The sequence below is a fragment of the Capsaspora owczarzaki genome (genome assembly GCF_000151315.2).
Source record: "Capsaspora owczarzaki ATCC 30864 unplaced genomic scaffold supercont2.1, whole genome shotgun sequence".
Classification (NCBI taxonomy): Eukaryota; class Filasterea; order Ministeriida; family Capsasporidae; genus Capsaspora; species Capsaspora owczarzaki.
Window position 1 is genome coordinate 2,662,653 of NW_011887292.1, and position 17,295 is coordinate 2,679,947.

Below are 17,295 nucleotides of genomic sequence, written 5' to 3' on the forward strand. Positions count from 1 at the left end.
AAAAAAAAGGATTGAGAAAGGATTGAAAAAATTCACTCAAAATTGTCAAACAAACAACAAGCAACAAAGTAGTTGAATACTAGAAAGTTGGAGACTGTTAATCGCTGAGAGTTTGAGGGACGAAACGAAACGTCGAGCAGTCAGTCAGTCGTCTTTGGTCCTCATTCGTCTCATTCAAAAAAAGGGTCGACTCGTTGGACAATCATACTCTTACATTCACGAATAACACTGCATAATAGCATGACGAGCAAGCGCACTGCATCGGATGCGTTCGACGATCCTGACGACGAGTTTGCGCTGTAAGGGACTTGGAAGTGTCAATGATCGGCTTGCAAAGGGGGGTCGTGCCTCACATCTCTCACTTGGATGATTCACGCGTATGTGACATTGTATGCTGGATGGCTCAGATTCGAGGCCGAGCTTGAGGCATTGAGCGAAACACCTGCTCCGGCTGAGCCAGCACAACAGCTGCCTGCTGCTGCTGCTGCTGCTGCTGCTGCTGCTCCTGCACCACAACAACCAACACCACAGCAACCAGCGCCCACGGCTACACAGTCAAGCGCCGCACCGCCAGCCAGGAAGGCGGCCGACGCTGGGTTGGCTGCCAGCGTCGTTTCATCCACGATCGTCCGCAAGGCTCAAGTGTCCAAGGCAGCCGTGGCTGCAAATGCTGCAACTGCCGCTGCGTTGGCCGCTGCAGCCAGTGGAGACACGAGCGCGGCGGACAGGCAGGAGATGTCGGACATGATCGCGCTCGCTGCCCAGACTGCTGCACACCACCGCGCACTCGAGGAGCAGCGCGTTGCGGCGCGTCAGTACTACCGGGCACCCACTGGCGATCCTCTCGCTGCCAATGGCTATGACGCCACCTACGCCGGGTACTACAATGGTCAAGGCGCCGCTTCGTCCGCAGACTCCGCCGCTGCGCATGCCACGACTGAGGCAAGTGGAGAGGCGTCAGAATCGCGTGCATCTGGCAAGAAGCCATGGAAGAAGCTTCGTATGGCGGCTGGCAAAGTCTGGGAAGACAAGACGCTCGAAGAATGGGATGACAGTAAGCGCAGCTGCTTACGTTGGTTTTGTTTTTTTAAAAACCCATGATGCCTCTGATTGACTTTGTTCTTTTTGTTCGTAGGCCACTACCGCATCTTCTGTGGCGATCTTGGAAATGAAGTTAACGACGATAATCTGACGGCAGCCTTCCGAATTTACCCATCCTTCATCAAGGCCCGTGTCGTCATGGACAAGCGAACCTCCAAAACCAAAGGCTACGGATTTGTTTCTTTCAAGGATGCGGACGACTATGTGCGCGCAATGCGCGAAATGGATGGTAAAGGCAGCACAGCGCAAAAACGCGTCGGTTGTGGATGTGATTTTTTCTCCTCTCCTCACGTTTCGTCGATTTTGGATGTGCACATCTCGTTTCTAGGCAAATATGTGGGCAACCGACCAATCAAGCTGCGAAAGAGCACGTATCACGACCGTGATTTGCAAGTCAAGTCTGCCAAGCAGCAGGAACGCAAGCAGGCCATGCTTGCGGCTTACTCACAGAAATAAAGGGCTGAGGTTTGAGTTAAAGCGCGTGTAGCACGTTCCACTACTGTTATTCTTGCACTTGGTTGATGAGCACATTCGACACGATGACCAAAGATTGAGATGCGAGTGAGGTTGCGAAGATAAGATGTATTCGACAAGCAAAACCTTCAAGGAACAATACATGACTAAGACTAATACTCGGCTTCGCCTGTTAGGTTCAATGCAGCAATTGGACGCATAGAGTGAAACCATGAGCACATGAGCTTTCAAGAATTTCTCACTCACTGTCATCCCCCCCAACTTCAGTGCAAAACCAACAATCTTACCATCGTCACCATCCTCGTCTCCATAGTCGTCGCCAGCCTCGCCGTAATAGTTTGTGTAATCGTCGCCTCCGTCCATGTCTTCGTCATCCTCGACTTCGGCTTCTTCTTCGTCATCGCTCCCTCCAGCAGGCTTCTTTTTCTCCTCGTCTTCATCACCGTCTCGGCCATCTCCATCCTGCAGTACGTGGAACAAAGAGGCGCGCACACCGCAGAGTGAACTGAACTGAGCCGAACTGCATGCATCCAACAATCAGAACAAAAGAACAAACCTGATCGTCGCCATCGTACGCTGCCAAATCCTCTTCGACTGTTGCCGAGGCAAGCAGGTCGCGATCCAACGCTCGGCTCTTTTTGGCAGCTGCAGCACGGCAAGACGATCCAAGGTTGACATCGTGAAAGGAAACAAATTGAGTCCAAGCCAACAACGCAGTCATCCTGCAGACAAGACGCCATAGCATGTCAGGTCAAAAACGTACTTTTACGGGCGGAACGCAATCGGACCAATTCAAGGCCTGTAACGTTAACATCTGTTCGAAGCGAGAAAAAAAAAAAAAGAAGTTAAGATTGCAGCGAATATAGTTTCACGCAGGTTTCAACCTGGAGCTGTGCCTTCAACCATCCGATAGGACGATGACAATCCCCTTGTGTTCCTCATCCACCATAAAAAGATCATAACAAACAAAGCACTCCCCTGCACTTCTCAAATCCGTGTGAATTGCAGACCATTGACCAAAGTTGTTTTTTTTCCTGACCTAAAACTGCCTGCTGTAGTCGCGAGGCCATCGACTGACGCTTCTGTTCCAGGTAGCGATCCGAGTAGCGCAGAACGCGCGCCGTCTTTGCGACGACTGGCGGGATGAAGGACGGGCTCATTGCGAACTTTGCACGCAGCGCGCGGCTGATTGCGACGATGGACTGCTCCTGCTGGCTGAGCGGCTGATCAATCCAGTGTGCCCCGGGCTCCAGTGCCTATGCAGACCCAGCAAGCAACGGGAATGAGCTGGTCAACATTGCACATGCGGTGGCGAGTCCGGTAACAGCACAAAAGCACACCCTCCGCGGCCCCCCGCTCTGGTTTGTGTCGTCGCTTACAATGTAGTTTGGAGGTGGTCGGAGCACTGCCTTGGCTGCCGACGCGGCGGCGGACGCAGCAGCAGCAGCCGCACCAGCGACGACGCCGCCGAGCGCGTTGGTTGAAGCCGCTGATCCTGCAGTCAATCCTCCTGCTGCTGCTCCTGCTGCTCCCGAAGCTCCTGCTCCAGCTGCTCCTGCTGCTGATGACGCGACGCTGGCCATCGCCGGCCGTATTGTCGTGCTGAGGCGTGTCAATCGGTGCATGTTGGCAGAGTACGCGCCGAGCAGCGAGGACGACGACGACGACGACGGAGGCTCACCAGTCGTTTGCATCATCACACACACACACACACAACGCTTTACTTGTCTATTCTCAAATCTAATACAACAAGGACTGATCAGATTAATCTCAGATATTCGAGTATTCTAGGATTAGGATTCTGAGATGTTCAAAGGCTCAGTCAATTTCTTTTTCGTTCGTCCTCGTTGTTCTTGCATGGCTTCAACCTCTTCATCGTCGCCCTCATCATCGTCGAGTGGCGAGCAAGTGCCGACATTCGCTCTGGCGTCACAGTGCCGCGACAATGGCACGCCGTTCGTCATTGATGGAAGCACAATGGAAGGCGGCGGACAAGGTAACTCACTCCAAGTGATTGAGTAACCAAAACCATGATGTCAACGCACAACAAAAAGTGCTCACAACAACCTCACCGCAAAGGCAGCAATTTGAGCATGTGTGTTACTGACAATGTCAAAACGCCGTTGGATGATGTTGTTTTGGTAGTGCTGCGCAACGGGATGGGATTTGCGGCGTTGCAGGGCATCCCCATCCATATTAATCACATTCGCGCCGGGCGATCCAAGCCGGGACTGCGAGCACAGCACTTGTGTGGCATCGAGCTTGTCTCAAACATGGCGCGCGGACACCTCACGAATGCAAGCATCAACTCGACGAGCATTACTTTTGTTCCCGGTGCAATTGCGGCAGGTCGGTTTGACGCCGACATTGGCACGGCTGGTGCGACCATGCTGCTGGTGCAAATTGCTCTGCCATGCGCACTCTTTGCGCCAGGGCAAGTTGCATTGAAGCTGACTGGCGGCACGAATGCCGAGATGGCACCTCAGGTCGACTACACCGTTCAGGTAGCGCGATTTTGCTCACTCACTCGCCTCACAAAGACAGTTGGCGTTGTTGCACTCACTCAATCACGTTCGGGTTTTGCAGATCTTTCGGCCTATTGCACAACGCTTTGGGTTTGCTCTGGATCTGGAAATACGTCGAAGGTGAGGCTTTGCACACATGCGATGTGCCATTCAATTTCCCGTCCATTTTTTTTTTCATTTTTTTTTGTTTGTTGTAATTGTAGGGGGTACTTTCCTCGAGGTGGCGGTGAAATTGCGCTGACCGTCAAGCCGATTAAACAACTCAATGCAGTCACCTTGACTCAGCGAGGCACCGTCACGCGCATCACAGGACGAGCGTTTGTGGCAGGGACTTTGCAGCGCCGAGTACGTTACCCCTGATGACTGTTGTGTTGAAACGAATGCTGCCATGGTTATATCGTGGCCACTGAATGTTTGATCTGCCCTCTACATTTGCAGCTCGCGGAAGACATGGCGGCTGGAGCCAACGAGCTCATTCGCAAGCACTTTCCCGGCATTCCTGTCGACATTGCCATCGTTCAAGAGCCGCGAGACATTGCGGCCGGTAACGGATCGGGTATTCTTTTGGTGGCCCATACGAGCCTGAACGGCTGCTTGATTGGCGCCTCAGCACTGGGTGCTGCTGGTCAGCAACCAAAAGCGGTAATTTGTTCTTTTTTTTTTTTTTTTTACCAGTGAGCATCTTTCAACAGCCAAAGTCACTGACCCCACCCCTTCAATTGCAGCTGGGAAAGGAGGCAGCCACAAGCTTGATTGCCAATCTCCAACACGGTGGCTGTGTTGACGAGCACTTGCAAGACCAGCTGATCATCTTCATGGCACTTGCTCACGGCGTTTCCAAAATCAAGACGGGGCCGCTGACCATGCACACTGAAACGGCAATCCACTTTGCCAGGCAGTTGACGTCCGCCCTGTTCACCGTTACCCCGGTTCCTGCAGCAGAAAAAGAGTTCCCAGAGGAGACCACCTTTTATATCGAGTGTGTTGGCTCGCGGCACGTAAATGCAGGGCTGTTTGATTGAGCGCAGATGCACTCCTTGCTTGAGGATTCAAGCACCAAACAATCAACATCAAATGAAACCAAAACAATAAAACCAAACAAAGACAAAACGGACAAACAACCTTTTTTGTTTTTGGAAAAATTACAACTTATTCACAAAGAGGACTGGGCCAGAATCGCAGTCAAATGGCTCAATAATCTACTACTTGCGAGCACGAGACAGACGAGCCTTTCTCCGTTTCAAAAACCGCCCAATGAGGTAGACTGACAAGTAAAAGAGAGAGGGAAGCGAGAACACAACGACAATCACGGCGATGAGCTTGGAGGACGTGGTTTTGGAGGCGTCGCACGAGTACGCCGACCACGATGTTTGGACGGCCACAAAGATATCAAACATGTCAGAGTTTTGCTGACAGTTGCTTGACAGACCCTGGTAGTAGTTCACCACGTTGTTGTACGCGGCATTGCAAACCTGGCAAGTGTCGTTGCCAACATCGGGATCGTTGAAGCAGTGCAGCAGCTCCTGCGCCTTTTCCTCGAGGGTGGTGTACTCGTCATCCGTGCACGAGTCGCAGCTCGCTTGGCTCCACACACTCTGCACATATGCCGATGCAGATGAGATCGGGATGCTCGTTGTGCACTCGCTCGAGAGCTTGTTCAGCTCGTCCTTGACGGCGTTTTTGGCGTCTTGGCACAGCTCGCAGTACCGCGTCGGGTGCGAGTAGTTGGCCACGCACGTCGTAAAGTTGCTCACCAGCACACCCATCGCCAGGAAGCTTGCCTCTGGGCAAAAGTCATCGTCACCGGGAGTGCGACGGGCACGGGCGTTGCTGTGACCAGCCCCTGCCAGCGACGACGACGACGACGCTGATGATGATGATGCAGATGAGGATGTTAGTGGCAATCCGTCCGAGTGGCGGCGGCGGCTTTCGACGACGGCAGAGATGGAGCGCCACGCTTGGTAGCGCCGAGCTTGTGACCTCGAGGTGAGGATGGGGTGGCTGGCAGCGTGCGCGTCGACCTGCTCAGCAGCATCAGCGTCAGCAGCAAGCCATGCCGAGCAGGCGACGAGCACAAGCAGCGCGACCGCGAGCGAGCAGCGCGTGCGGCCAGCCGAGAATGGCGAGCCGTGCCGCATGATTTTGGAAGGACAATGTAAGACTGATCCTTCCCGAACGCGTTTGCGTTGCAACCAAATCCCAATAGGGGATGCAAGGGAACTACAATGCTAGATGGGAAGAACTCAAAGAACGAAGGAAGCGGAGCACAGCAGAGTATTCGAAAAAAAAAGAAGGAAAAAAGGAAAAGGCAGCGAACATCTAACCGGTAGATTGTTGACAACTCAGAACATACATGCAAAAACGAAAGAAAAAAGAGTCTACAGATCTTGCAAACAAATCAGTAGACACACTAGCATTTAAAAATTTCGCTCTCATTTACGAGACGCGACTCGGGTATTGATTCCGTTTCCTTGGAGTGGGTTGTTTTTCGCCCAGCGCTTCTTTGTCACGCCTTTGGTGACCGAGTCAAGAGAGGTCGTCGAGTCGGGAGACGCGAGCGAGGTTGTGCGCGTCACGAGCTGCGCTGTACCGACAGGAATGGACTGGACATGCGGCGCAGCGTCGACATGTGTTGGTCTGCTCATGACAGCACCGCGGTTGACATTGGCAATGCTCGAGACCTGCGCCGGAGATCCAAAGGAAGATGTGCTGCTCGTGCTGCTCGTCGTGGACGAGGGGTAGTTGAACGTCGCGGCAGAGCGGGAGGTTGGGGAGCTGGCGAACGCCGTTGGAGTGGTCGGAGTGGTCGGGGTCACCAACCCAGCAGGGACACGTTCAATGTCAAACAAGTTGGGACGCAGCGCTCGGCCACGGCCGGACATGGTGCCAGACCGGCTGCTCGCCGGCGAGGAGGCACTGTCAAAGTCGAAATTGCGCTGGTAGATTGCCTTCTTGGCCCACTCGACTCGGGCTTGGGGCCCCATGGCTTCCATCTCGCGCAAGCGAACAGTCAGCTGTTCTTGGTTGGAGTAGGCATCCTCGAGCGACATGACACGCTCGTTCTGTGCGTGCTTGCTCATGGTGCCTCCTTTGACCAGCTTTTCAGCAGCGTCAATCATGCGTGCCTCAATGCGCAGCAAGGACTTGATACGTTCGATTTCCTGGTTGAAGGCTTCAAGCTCTTCGCCTTTCAGCATGTACGACAACGACGTGGTCACGGGCGACTCGGCCCGCGGGGTTCGGCTCTCGTACGGAGCAGGGGAGGCGCTGCGCTCCATGCTGGGCACTGCGACGGGTGCCGGGCCGTTCACGCCACGACGCACAGCGACGGGAGAGGTGCCTCCAAGAACAATCTGAGGGATGGACGGCTGCGAGGTGGGTTGTGATGCAAGTGGGCGCTGGTTGACGGTGAGCTGCGGAATGGAAGGAATGGCAACAGGAGGCGCCTGGAGGCTCTGTTGCTGCATTTTGCGTTTGGCGCGCGCCGTCTCTTGTCGGGCAATTTGCTGAGCAAACTCGCAGTCGGCGCGAATCTGAGCGTTGCGGCGAACACGGGCGACAGACACGAGATCAATCTGGTCGCTGTAGCCGTACTGCTCTTGCACCAGTTCGTCGTACATCAGACGGTCGCCGTCGGTGGAGATGGTCAGGAAGCGATAGTGCTCCACCACTTCGAGCAGCGAAGCAAAGTTGTCGGCTTCCTCGCCAATCACCCAAAACCGATCCTTCTGCATGGCAACGGGATAGTGCTTGCAGCCTTCAGGACGCCGCAACGAAATGCAAAAGCCCATTTGGTTGTCTGCAACACGCACAAGGAAGGTGCCAACATTTTTGGAAGCCAACTTGCGCTCGGCATCCGTTCGACTGAGCATACCATGGTACCATCTGTGCGTGTTACAGAAAAAAAAAACACACCCAACAAGCACACGACAACACGAAGGAGACAAGTCAAAAGTGAGAATGGGTGAAAATCCAACTTCCAACCTAGCAAGCACTGACTGCCAACACCTGCACCCTGGGGGGCTGCCACCAACCAAACGCCGCTCCCCCTTCAACAACAACAAAATTGCACTAAGAGACGTACAGTTGTTGCTCGATCATTTCGCGATAAATTTGCTCCTCGGACAACGGGTGCGGCAGGTCCGTTTGAGAACCACTGCCCGGTCCGACGGACATTGTGCGACGATGCCGCTCGGCAGGAGGAAGCAAGCTCGCCCCACGTGAAGGGATGCGAGGAGCGATTTCTGGCGCTGCCGCCGAGGGGCGTGGCGAAGGGGGCCGGTTTGTCGGGTTGTACTCGCGGGACAGCACATTCCCGCTATCGTCCAGATTCTGATAGTCCACGTCCATCTGGAGGAAGGACTGAGCGTTGCGGTCGAGCTCGGCTTGACGCTCTTGCTCCTGAGCCAGACGACTCTCCATCTCGGCTTGCAGAGCAAGTCGCTCCTGCTTCAGCTGTTCTTGCCGGAATGTTTCCTGCTGTCGGGCGAGCTCGGCCTCGATCTGGCGGATCCGCTCCTCCTCGAGAAGTCTCTGCTCTTCCGCGAGCCGCTGCTCCTCCTCCAAGCGTTGCTGCTGCTTGATGCGCTCTTCCTCTTCGCGACGCTTTTGAGCAAGACGAGCGAACTGCAAGCGCGCCAGAGCTTCTCGAGTGGCTGCAAGGAAAAAAAAAACTCGGCGAGTGAGCGTCGTTTGCTGATTGCAACAAAAGCAAGAAAGAACTCTTTTCAACCCCCAACCCCCAAAACCACAGCTCCTCTCCCAACTTTGTACCTTTTTGAACGACCACGATCTTGCGGAAAAACTCGTCAGCAATGGCATCGAGCCTTTCGGTCTGTTGAGCCTTCACAAAGACTCGTGAAATGCCGATTTGCCAGCCCTCGGGACCCACCACTGCGTTGAGAATTCTGCTGCAGCTTTCTGGTGTTGCCGGCAATGGATCAGACAGACGGAAGGCTGTAACCTTGTAGCGGCTGACGAAATCGTCGAACGAAATACGGAGCGCGTAGCCCTGTCGACGAACGCGAACAGTGTCGAGCACACCGGCGTACGAGAGTTGCAGCAGGATGTACTCCTTATCGAACAGGCCATGCACCTTGCCCGCGTTTGGCTTGATGCAGCGAACAAAGTGCGGAGTTGCGTCGCCCACCTTCTTCATGAGTTCAGCGAGCGACTCCTAGAAATGTTCGAAAACAAAGAGTAAAAGCCAGAATGAGCAAAAAATTATGCACGTGTGTGATGAGTGTCGACGTGTGAAACCAGCGCACAGACACAGGCACCAACGAATCGAGGCAAAGAGAAGCAGCAGCAGCATGCACATACCCGGAAGATCATGGCAACGGTTGATCGGACCCGAGACTTGTTGCCGCCAGCCTTGGAAACGGTGCCCAGAGCAGCTTTCTTGGAAGGAGCGCGAAGTAGCTTTTTGGAGTTTCCGCGCGTTACCTTCTTGTTTGAGTTCTGGCGCCCAACGCCACGGGGATCTGCAGAAGGGCCGGCGGCAGCAGCATCCGGCGCTGCGACTTGCAAGGAGGGCTCACTTTCAAGAATTTCGTCCAGAAGCGAGACGTTGGTCGACCGCAAGAGCTGCAGGATGGCTTCGGGGACGGTGTCGCGGTTTTTCTCGAGGAAGAAGGTGGCGTCGTAGCTCACACGACTCGCAAAATGATTGACAATGAACGCGTCCGTGCCCAACTTGGGGTGCTTGATAAAGTAAGGATGCTTGCCAAATTGGTAGGTGAGCTTTGCAATAAAGCTCTGGTCTGACGCGCGTGGAAAGTGGCTCTCTTCATCGAGCACTGCAAAAATGCCGATGGGCCGTCCCGTGAGGAGGCTCAGGCACTCTTGGTTGTCGAGGAAGGACACGTGCTGCCACTGGATGCCTTCTCGGGCGTACTCATCTTGCTCCCACTTGAAGACGTGCTGGATGAAGTAGTTGGCGAGCGATTCGTTCGCCGTGTTGATGCACAGCTGCTCGAACGAGTTGCGGGCAAAGTTTTCAAAACCGAAAATATCAAGAATGCCAATTGTTGCATGTGCCTCTTGAACGGTAGCGGCGTGGGCTCGCTGAGCGCCCAACATTTTGGACGAGATGGCCTTGGATGTGGCGACAGCTTCGGCAGTGGCCGTTTGGTCGCCATCGGCTGCTGCATCGACGGCGCGGGCAGTCTGCTGAGCAATGCTGGCTGCCGTCATGAAGAGCTTGTTGACAAAGCGGACAATCCACCCAAAGATGAACTGGTACATGATTTTCGCCATCGCATCGCGCGCTTCAACAGCCTGCTCAACAGTCACGTGGCGCTTGATTGTGTCGCCGCCCGTCACAGTTGTGATGATGGTGAGAGCGTCGCCAATGTCCTTGATGGGCAAGTCGAAAATTTCTGCCACATGGCGAATGGCTTTGTCGTTTGACACGACAGCCTCGTCGCGGTCGTTGGACTTGAACTCAATGTTGCCAAGATGCAGAATGGCGGCGAGCAGGGCGCTCAAGTGTTCGCGCTGCGGAGGCGTAAAGCCAATGTCTTCCATGAGCGTGTCGAGCTTGCCAAAGCTGCGCGCTTCGAGGCGGCGTGTCTCGGCCGTGTCTTCCGGCGCAGGTGGTGGTTGCGACCCAGATCCTACAGCACCGCCGACATAGGTTGCTTGGGCGTACTCGGCCGAGGGAGCAGCGTGCGAGCGCAAGTAGCGGTAGTCGCTGGCGACGGTCAGGTTGTACTTTTTTCGGCTGCTTTGAACGCCGGCCAGCAGATAGTAGAAGATGTGAAAGTTGCGCTCGCCATACGCATGCCCGACAACGCGCGACTTTTCCAGCAAGTAGTGCGAAATGGAGGCGCCCACCACCGAGCCGTTCTTGTCAAAGCCCAGCTCGATAAATTTGCCAAAGCGAGACGAGTTTGAGTTCATGGACGTCTGCGCATTGCCGAACGCTTCCAGCAGGGGGTTGACCTGCAGAATGCGATCCTCCAGCTTGTTGATGGTTGCTGCGCGGGATATCTCGACAATTTGACGCACCAGATGCTTGGTGGTCTCTGTTTTACCGCTGCCGCTCTCGCCCGAAATGATCACGCACTGCGAGCGTTTTGAACGCAGCATGTTCTGGTAGCACGCATCCGCGACGGCGTAAACGTGCGGCGGATGTGCCCTTCGTGGCGCAAGCTTGTACCTTTCGGCGTGCGCACTCGTGTACAAGCCCAGGTCTTGGAACGGGTTGATGGCGATGAGAATGTCGGAGATGTACGTCTGCGCGCGAGGTCAGTCAGCAGCATTTCGAGAAGCGATGGTTGAGAAGGATAGGGGATCTCCAGTCAAAGCCAACAAGACCCATAAAAGGAAATTAAGAAAAATAAAAAAACAAAAAAAAAAAAACAAAAAAAAAAAACAAAAAAAAAAAAAAAAGTAAAAGAGGAAAAAAGAAAAAAAGAAAAAAAAAGCCCTTTTTTTTTTTTTTTTTTTTTTGTGTGTTTTTTGGCAGCGTTCGGTTGTGCTTTCGTCCTGACTTTGCGCCCGCTTCAGACACGACCAACCGCAGGGGTGTAAGACAGACAGCAACAGAGTGTCAGTGCCCTCGTGGCGTGCCGGACGGCTGCGAGGGAGACATGCACGCGAATGCCCAACACATTCGAGTTCGCTGTGTGTTGTTGTTGCAAGACCGCAAGCACCGATCTGCGGTGACGCGGGTTTGAGCATGGAGAGCCCCCCGCTATCCACTCTGCACTTTACAAACTCCACCTTGTCGTAGAGGACAGCGGGGTGCAGCGTGTGGCAGGGGGGGGGGCAAATCCGCTTCTTGGCAACGACAAGCTGAAGATGCGAAAAAAAAAAAACGAAAAAAAAAAAGCAAGCGCGGATGACGTTGCTGACCGGCGCCAACCGACGCGCCCCGACCTCAGGAGAGATGACACAAAGTGCAAAGAAAGACACAAGGAGCCCGGCGGAGGGAGTTCAAGGCGGCGGGGCTGTTGCGAAATCGGCACCGGACGTTCGGAGGGAGGGAGGGGTTTGAGTTTTAAGTTTGTTTTTTTCAGAATTCAAACTCGTCACAGCTCGTGCAAGGCAATGCCGGCACAGCACGAATTGCACGACAGACACGCACTGCTGCATCACACACAAGCATTGCACATAGGGAGGAGGGGGGGGGGAAAGAAGCGCGCTTGGGACCAGTGCCAGAAAAACGAAAAAGAAAAAAAAAAGATCAAAAGACAAAAAATCACGTCCAAAAAAAACTCAGAAACAGCTTTCCCCATATGATCAGAAAAGCCACCCGAACAAGACCGAGGACGACAGAGTTCAGACGATGCTGATGTCAGGGGAGCCTGAATCACTCTGTGCCTCGAAGGTGGAAAGGGGGCGGAGGAGCTAACGAGCAGGAAACCGATGACACATTGTCGACAACAGAAAACAAAAAAAAAAAAAAAAAAAAAAAAAAAAAAGAGCGTTACATAGATCTGCTGCGCGGAATATCGGCCAGCGAGTTCGCGCAGCAAGGTCGTCTCGTTCAAGTCCGAGAGCATGGACAAGTCGTTTGTCTTGGCAAGGTGGTCGGGGCTTCCAGGCGTCGTGTTGGCCGCCGAGTCGTCCGGCGTCGAGCTGGAGCGAGTTCGGACCATGACTGCAAGCCAAAAAACGAAAAAAAAAAAAAAAAAAAAAAAGAATAATGAAAAAAAGACTAAAAGTCAAAAATAAAAGGAACAGATGGCCATCCAAAATAGCACATCAAAACAAGAGGTAGGGCCCATTTCTGGTTTGGTCGGGAGCGCAAGGGTGGCCGATGTGAGTGGTATTGTGCGCGTGCGAGTGACGAGGGAAGAGTCACTTTGGAGGGTGGATGCGACGTTGAGCGTAATGCGAATGAGGGCTTGACAACGGACACTTCGATTTGGGCATCGGACTGCCAAAAAAGCGACCGGCCAATCCAAGTATGGGAAAACCGTCACAAGCGTCGCCGTAACAGGAATTATTCAAAGATGAATGAAAGCAGCAGCCAACAACCATCATGGTTCAGAGAGAGGGAAAAAGAGGCGGGGCAGGAAGCAGGCAAACAAACGAAAAAAACGTCTTGTACTGAAAGCGAATGGAAAAAAAAAAGCGACAGGCACCAAAACACACACACACACACACACACACAGCCAAAATTACTCTCTCCCACTGTATGATGAGACAATCGGTGTTCAACTTGGGACCACATAGTTGGGATGAACTTCGAGCACACGATCATCCTCCGGCAGTTCGACTACTCGATTCGCTTCATCATACGTGCTTACAACGAGCAGAATTTTGTCCTACAGTAGTTCAACAAAGAATTCGTGGTAAAGCACGGTGGCAAGTGAGCGAGGGGGGGGGAGAGACATCCAACGGACACGCATTTTGTTTTGAAACATCCCCCACTCACTTCATTCACAAGTCGTCGAATAATGAGCGAAACCAGGTTGCGTTCAGCAATGAGGTCAGCTTCGCTGTGAAGTTCAGCCTCGATTTCCTCGAGGTATTGGTTGATCAGTTCAGACTGCTTCAAGCCAGGATCTGCGTACACAAAACGAATGGGATTGAGCATTTGGGAGACATACCAGAGCATGAACAACACAATCTCGTTTCCGTACCGTTTTCATCGTGTTCTTCCCGTCGTCGTAGTCGCGTCACAAGCATTTGCGTCACACGAAGATACTTTTCGTAGTCGACAGTGGTTGGCTTGGCGTTTTGTGCTTGCTGCTGGCCTGCGGGCTGCGACGAGACATCCGGAGCAGTGCCGTCGTCTCCATCGTCGCCGCCATTGCCGCTATCGAAAGGCGTATCAAGCCGGATGTCGGCATTCTCGACGTGAATGATGGAAATGCGCAACAAGCGCTCCGCTTCGACAATGTGACGAGGCTCAATCTAGATTAAAAAGAAGGCAAAGGAAGAATGAAGAAAAGACAGGTTTCTCAAAACCACCACATCGACACGAACCCCTCGTTGAGTACTCACCTCTTCTGAAAAATGCAAGCGGGCAAGTGCTTCGGCAAGTCGAATCATGCTCTCAAGTTGTCGGACTGTGATGCGGTACGAGGATTGATTGCCGCCCGAATCGTTCTGTCGTAATGTGCGGTACATCTTGGCAAGAAGGTGCTGGCTCTCCTCGTTAAGCTGAAAGTGCACAAGGCGACCAACAAACAAACAACCAGCAGCAGCAAAACCCCACAGAGTGAGAATACGAGAGAAACCTCCCCTCCTACCCCCAAAAGCCTCCGCGGTGTCCTTCGACACTCACATATGGGCGCACAGAACGCGCAAGCTTGATGTACAATTGCAGCTGCTCGAGCGAGTATTCGGGAAGACTCTGAACTTGACCAAGCTGGTGCATGTTGACAATGTGGCGAGCAATGTTGTAGTCGGTGACTTCGTTGCACTCGTCGAGCACCACAAAGAAGAGGTCAAAGCGCGACATGATAGCCGGAGTCATGTCCACGTTGGCCTTGAGAGACCGAGACTTGTCATATCGGCCAGCCACGGGATTTGCAGCCGCGAGAATGGAGGTACGAGCGTTGAGGGTTGCGTGAATGCCGGCTTTTGCGATGGAAATGGTCTGCTGTTCCATGGCTTCGTGAATGGCAACCTGGTCCTTGATGTCCATCTTGTCGAACTCGTCAATGCAGCAAATGCCGTTGTCGGCCAGCATGAGCGCGCCGGCTTCGATGCCAAACTCCTTGGTCTCCTCATCTTTGACAACCGACACGGTCAAACCAGCCGCCGACGAAGCCTTGCCCGAAGTGTACACGGCACGCGGGAGAAATTCGACAACATACTTGAGGAATTGACTCTTGGCTGTGCCGGGGTCGCCGACAATACAAACGTTAATGTCGCCGCGAATTTTCATGCCCTCGGTCGTTGTCTTGTGCACGCCACCCACGAGCATCAATAGAATGCCGCGCTTCAAATCATCGTGCCCATGCACTGTCGGGACAAGAGACCTGGCAGCCGACGCGAAAAAGTTGCGGTTTTCACGCATCTGCCGAAGTGTCAAATGCTCCTGGGGCGTCAAATCCTGAAGCATGGACAAGGCGCCTTCACGAATGTTGATTTGACCGCTCTACGTACCCCCGCCAAAGCCCCGTGGATTGAAACGCACAAGTCAGACTAGTGCAAAAATAAACCCCTTTCCCCAATCAAAACAAACACAAATCCTACCTTGACGTCGCCTGGAGTCACCATGCAGGCAAGGAAGGAGAGCTTGTAAGTGAGATCACGCACACCGAGTGACTTCAAACCCATGACGCCATCGGTCGTGTAACCGTCCTTGGACCGACTGTTGTTTCGCGACGACGCTTCGACACGACCGCCCGCAGACGAGAGCTGGGACACGTCTGGAACAACGACGAGCGTGCCCGTGAACAGCACTTTATCACCGGGCTTTGCAATTTCAACCATTTCATTGCGAAGGATGATATCCAAGGAGCGAGGCATGCCGCCCGAAGGAATTTCGCTCGAGTTTTCTTGGACGCGAATCTTTTGCCAGTCGACAAAGCGGGAGCGATCAGCCATCAAATGGAAGCGTTCGCGATTGCCGCAGTTGGGTACCGGGCAGACCATTGGCTACAAAGCAAAGAACAAGAAACCAATTTAAACAAAAGTGCCAAAAGTCAGTTAAGGAAGAAAAGAAAAGGGTGACTAGCATCGCTCCCCCACGCACGCACCTCTGTGTACTTGAATTGCTGAACTACATTCATGATGACATGGCCGCATTCCAAGCACCGGAATGTGCCAATCACAAGCTCGGGACGAACTTCCGACGTGCGCACAACCGTGCCGAGAATCGAGACAAGATGCCCGATGCGAGTTGCTTTGAGATCGCGAAGCCTAGAGCAAGCAGCAAGCACAGTTCCGCTCCCAGTGAGTTGACAGGGCAACGGCATGAAAGAGTCGAGCGAAAGTTTAGCATTTTGTGGGGGCGTTTGCTCACTTGAAAACATGGCCCAGATTGTGCAACGCCACCCAGATCGAGTCGGACGACGCATCCGGGGGTGACAGGTTTTCGTTTTGCAAGGTTTGCAGCAAGGCAGCTCGAAGGAACGGATCAAACCTAGAGTCCAAGCAGTGTGAGCAAACGCTTGCGAAAACCAGCCCGTTTGAAAAGCCTTACCTGTAGTAATCCTGGCGAATGGCTTCGGCAAGCTGTGTCGAGTATCGGTTGATGTGCTGGAAGTCGACGTGCAGCGTGTTGTGCTCCTCATTGACAATAGAGCGGCACATTGTCAAGTAGATGGGCGTCCCCGTGTTCTCGGGATCGAAACTGTGCGAGCAGAGCACAGAGAGTGAGTTTACAAAAGCATGCAAGGCTTTCTCGCTTCCCGACTCCTCCTTCTCACAATGCACCCCCAAACGCAACATGCTCGCCTTGCGCTGTCCCCCTCTTCCTATCTCTCTCCCCCCCTTTTCCACCTGGGACAACGACAGATCAAAACTGTCTGTCCCAATGCGAATCCCATACAATCCACCACCTCCCCGTCTCACGTCACTCTCCTCGTTCCTTCCCAGTGCCGCCCCCGCTGCACAGTAACAACAACAACAACAACAACAACAACAACAGCAGTCAAGTGCAATCCTGCTCAGCAAAGTGTGGACCTGGCCATCCCTCACAGTGTAGAGCTCTCTGTTCCAAGCCCCGTCTCGCTGCTCTCTTTCCCCCCCCCCCATCCGCCCATCGCCATTGAGCGGGGCCAGCCGATTCCCCTTCGGCGCACTCACACCACCTTCCGCTTGAGCTGGACTGGCTGCGGCGATGTCGGTATTCTGCGCGCTGCAGTGCATCGATTGCAGGCGACCTGTCAAACCAGACCAGAGCGGTTTTTGGCGATCTCTGGGATTTTTTCATCGATGTGTCTGCCTATCCTTCCGCCTGGGTTGGCGTTGTGTCGGGACGCACACGGTTCTGCGTTTGTTGATGGGGAAGGCGGGGGGATGGGAAGGGGAAGGGGAGATCGGCTTACGAGTTGAGGAAGAGGTAGAATTGGCGCTGAACGCGGAGACCGAGCTCATCCTGAACGATCAGCAGCGGACCGCCCGCAGTGCTAACGTCCATTGTCAAACAAGCAACGCGAGTAGCAAATGGTCACAGCAAAGAAGAGCGAGGAAGGAAAGAAGAAGTTGAAGAAGAAGAAGAAGCAGAAAATAGACTGATTTGAACCGGAACTCGATGCCAATGCAAGTACATTGAAACACACAA

The 17,295-nt window shown here is 53.5% G+C and overlaps 6 protein-coding genes across 6 annotated transcripts; 2 read left to right on the top strand and 4 right to left on the bottom strand.

Moving 5' to 3' along the window:
- Positions 1-123: 123 nt before the first annotated feature.
- CAOG_00836 (RNA recognition domain-containing protein) lies at positions 124-1,557 on the top strand (the record flags this gene model as incomplete). The annotated part of the gene is made up of 4 exons (XM_004365650.2): positions 124-299; positions 408-1,054; positions 1,136-1,369; positions 1,430-1,557. The coding sequence occupies exons 1-4, from the start codon at positions 241-243 to the stop codon at positions 1,555-1,557; spliced, it is 1,068 nt and encodes a 355-aa protein (XP_004365707.2). The 5' UTR covers positions 124-240.
- Positions 1,558-1,664: 107 nt separating this feature from the next.
- CAOG_00837 (hypothetical protein) lies at positions 1,665-3,320 on the bottom strand. Its single transcript, XM_004365651.2, has 6 exons — positions 2,955-3,320; positions 2,615-2,831; positions 2,339-2,389; positions 2,132-2,220; positions 1,863-2,037; positions 1,665-1,744 (listed from the first exon to the last, which is right to left on the bottom strand). Exons 1-6 carry the CDS (start codon positions 3,270-3,272, stop codon positions 1,728-1,730), a joined length of 867 nt encoding a protein of 288 aa, XP_004365708.2. The 5' UTR covers positions 3,273-3,320; the 3' UTR covers positions 1,665-1,727.
- Positions 3,321-3,399: 79 nt separating this feature from the next.
- CAOG_00838 (RNA 3'-phosphate cyclase) lies at positions 3,400-5,246 on the top strand. The gene is made up of 6 exons (XM_004365652.2): positions 3,400-3,571; positions 3,721-4,079; positions 4,162-4,220; positions 4,304-4,445; positions 4,539-4,742; positions 4,826-5,246. The coding sequence occupies exons 1-6, from the start codon at positions 3,433-3,435 to the stop codon at positions 5,120-5,122; spliced, it is 1,200 nt and encodes a 399-aa protein (XP_004365709.2). The 5' UTR covers positions 3,400-3,432; the 3' UTR covers positions 5,123-5,246.
- On the bottom strand, positions 5,211-6,256 carry CAOG_00839 (hypothetical protein). The gene has a single exon (XM_004365653.2). The coding sequence runs from the start codon at positions 6,236-6,238 to the stop codon at positions 5,303-5,305; it is 936 nt and encodes a 311-aa protein (XP_004365710.1). The 5' UTR covers positions 6,239-6,256; the 3' UTR covers positions 5,211-5,302.
- A 157-nt stretch (positions 6,257-6,413) lies between these two features.
- Positions 6,414-12,765, bottom strand: CAOG_00840 (myosin IIIA). The gene is made up of 5 exons (XM_004365654.2): positions 12,539-12,765; positions 9,423-11,339; positions 8,874-9,276; positions 8,185-8,755; positions 6,414-7,985 (listed from the first exon to the last, which is right to left on the bottom strand). The coding sequence occupies exons 1-5, from the start codon at positions 12,704-12,706 to the stop codon at positions 6,533-6,535; spliced, it is 4,512 nt and encodes a 1,503-aa protein (XP_004365711.1). The 5' UTR covers positions 12,707-12,765; the 3' UTR covers positions 6,414-6,532.
- A 388-nt stretch (positions 12,766-13,153) lies between these two features.
- Positions 13,154-17,235, bottom strand: CAOG_00841 (MCM complex subunit Mcm6). The gene is made up of 10 exons (XM_004365655.2): positions 17,060-17,235; positions 16,213-16,362; positions 16,033-16,152; positions 15,767-15,929; positions 15,261-15,665; positions 14,344-15,162; positions 14,061-14,219; positions 13,697-13,970; positions 13,489-13,619; positions 13,154-13,378 (listed from the first exon to the last, which is right to left on the bottom strand). Exons 1-10 carry the CDS (start codon positions 17,149-17,151, stop codon positions 13,268-13,270), a joined length of 2,424 nt encoding a protein of 807 aa, XP_004365712.1. The 5' UTR covers positions 17,152-17,235; the 3' UTR covers positions 13,154-13,267.
- Between the last annotated feature and the right edge of the window lie 60 nt (positions 17,236-17,295).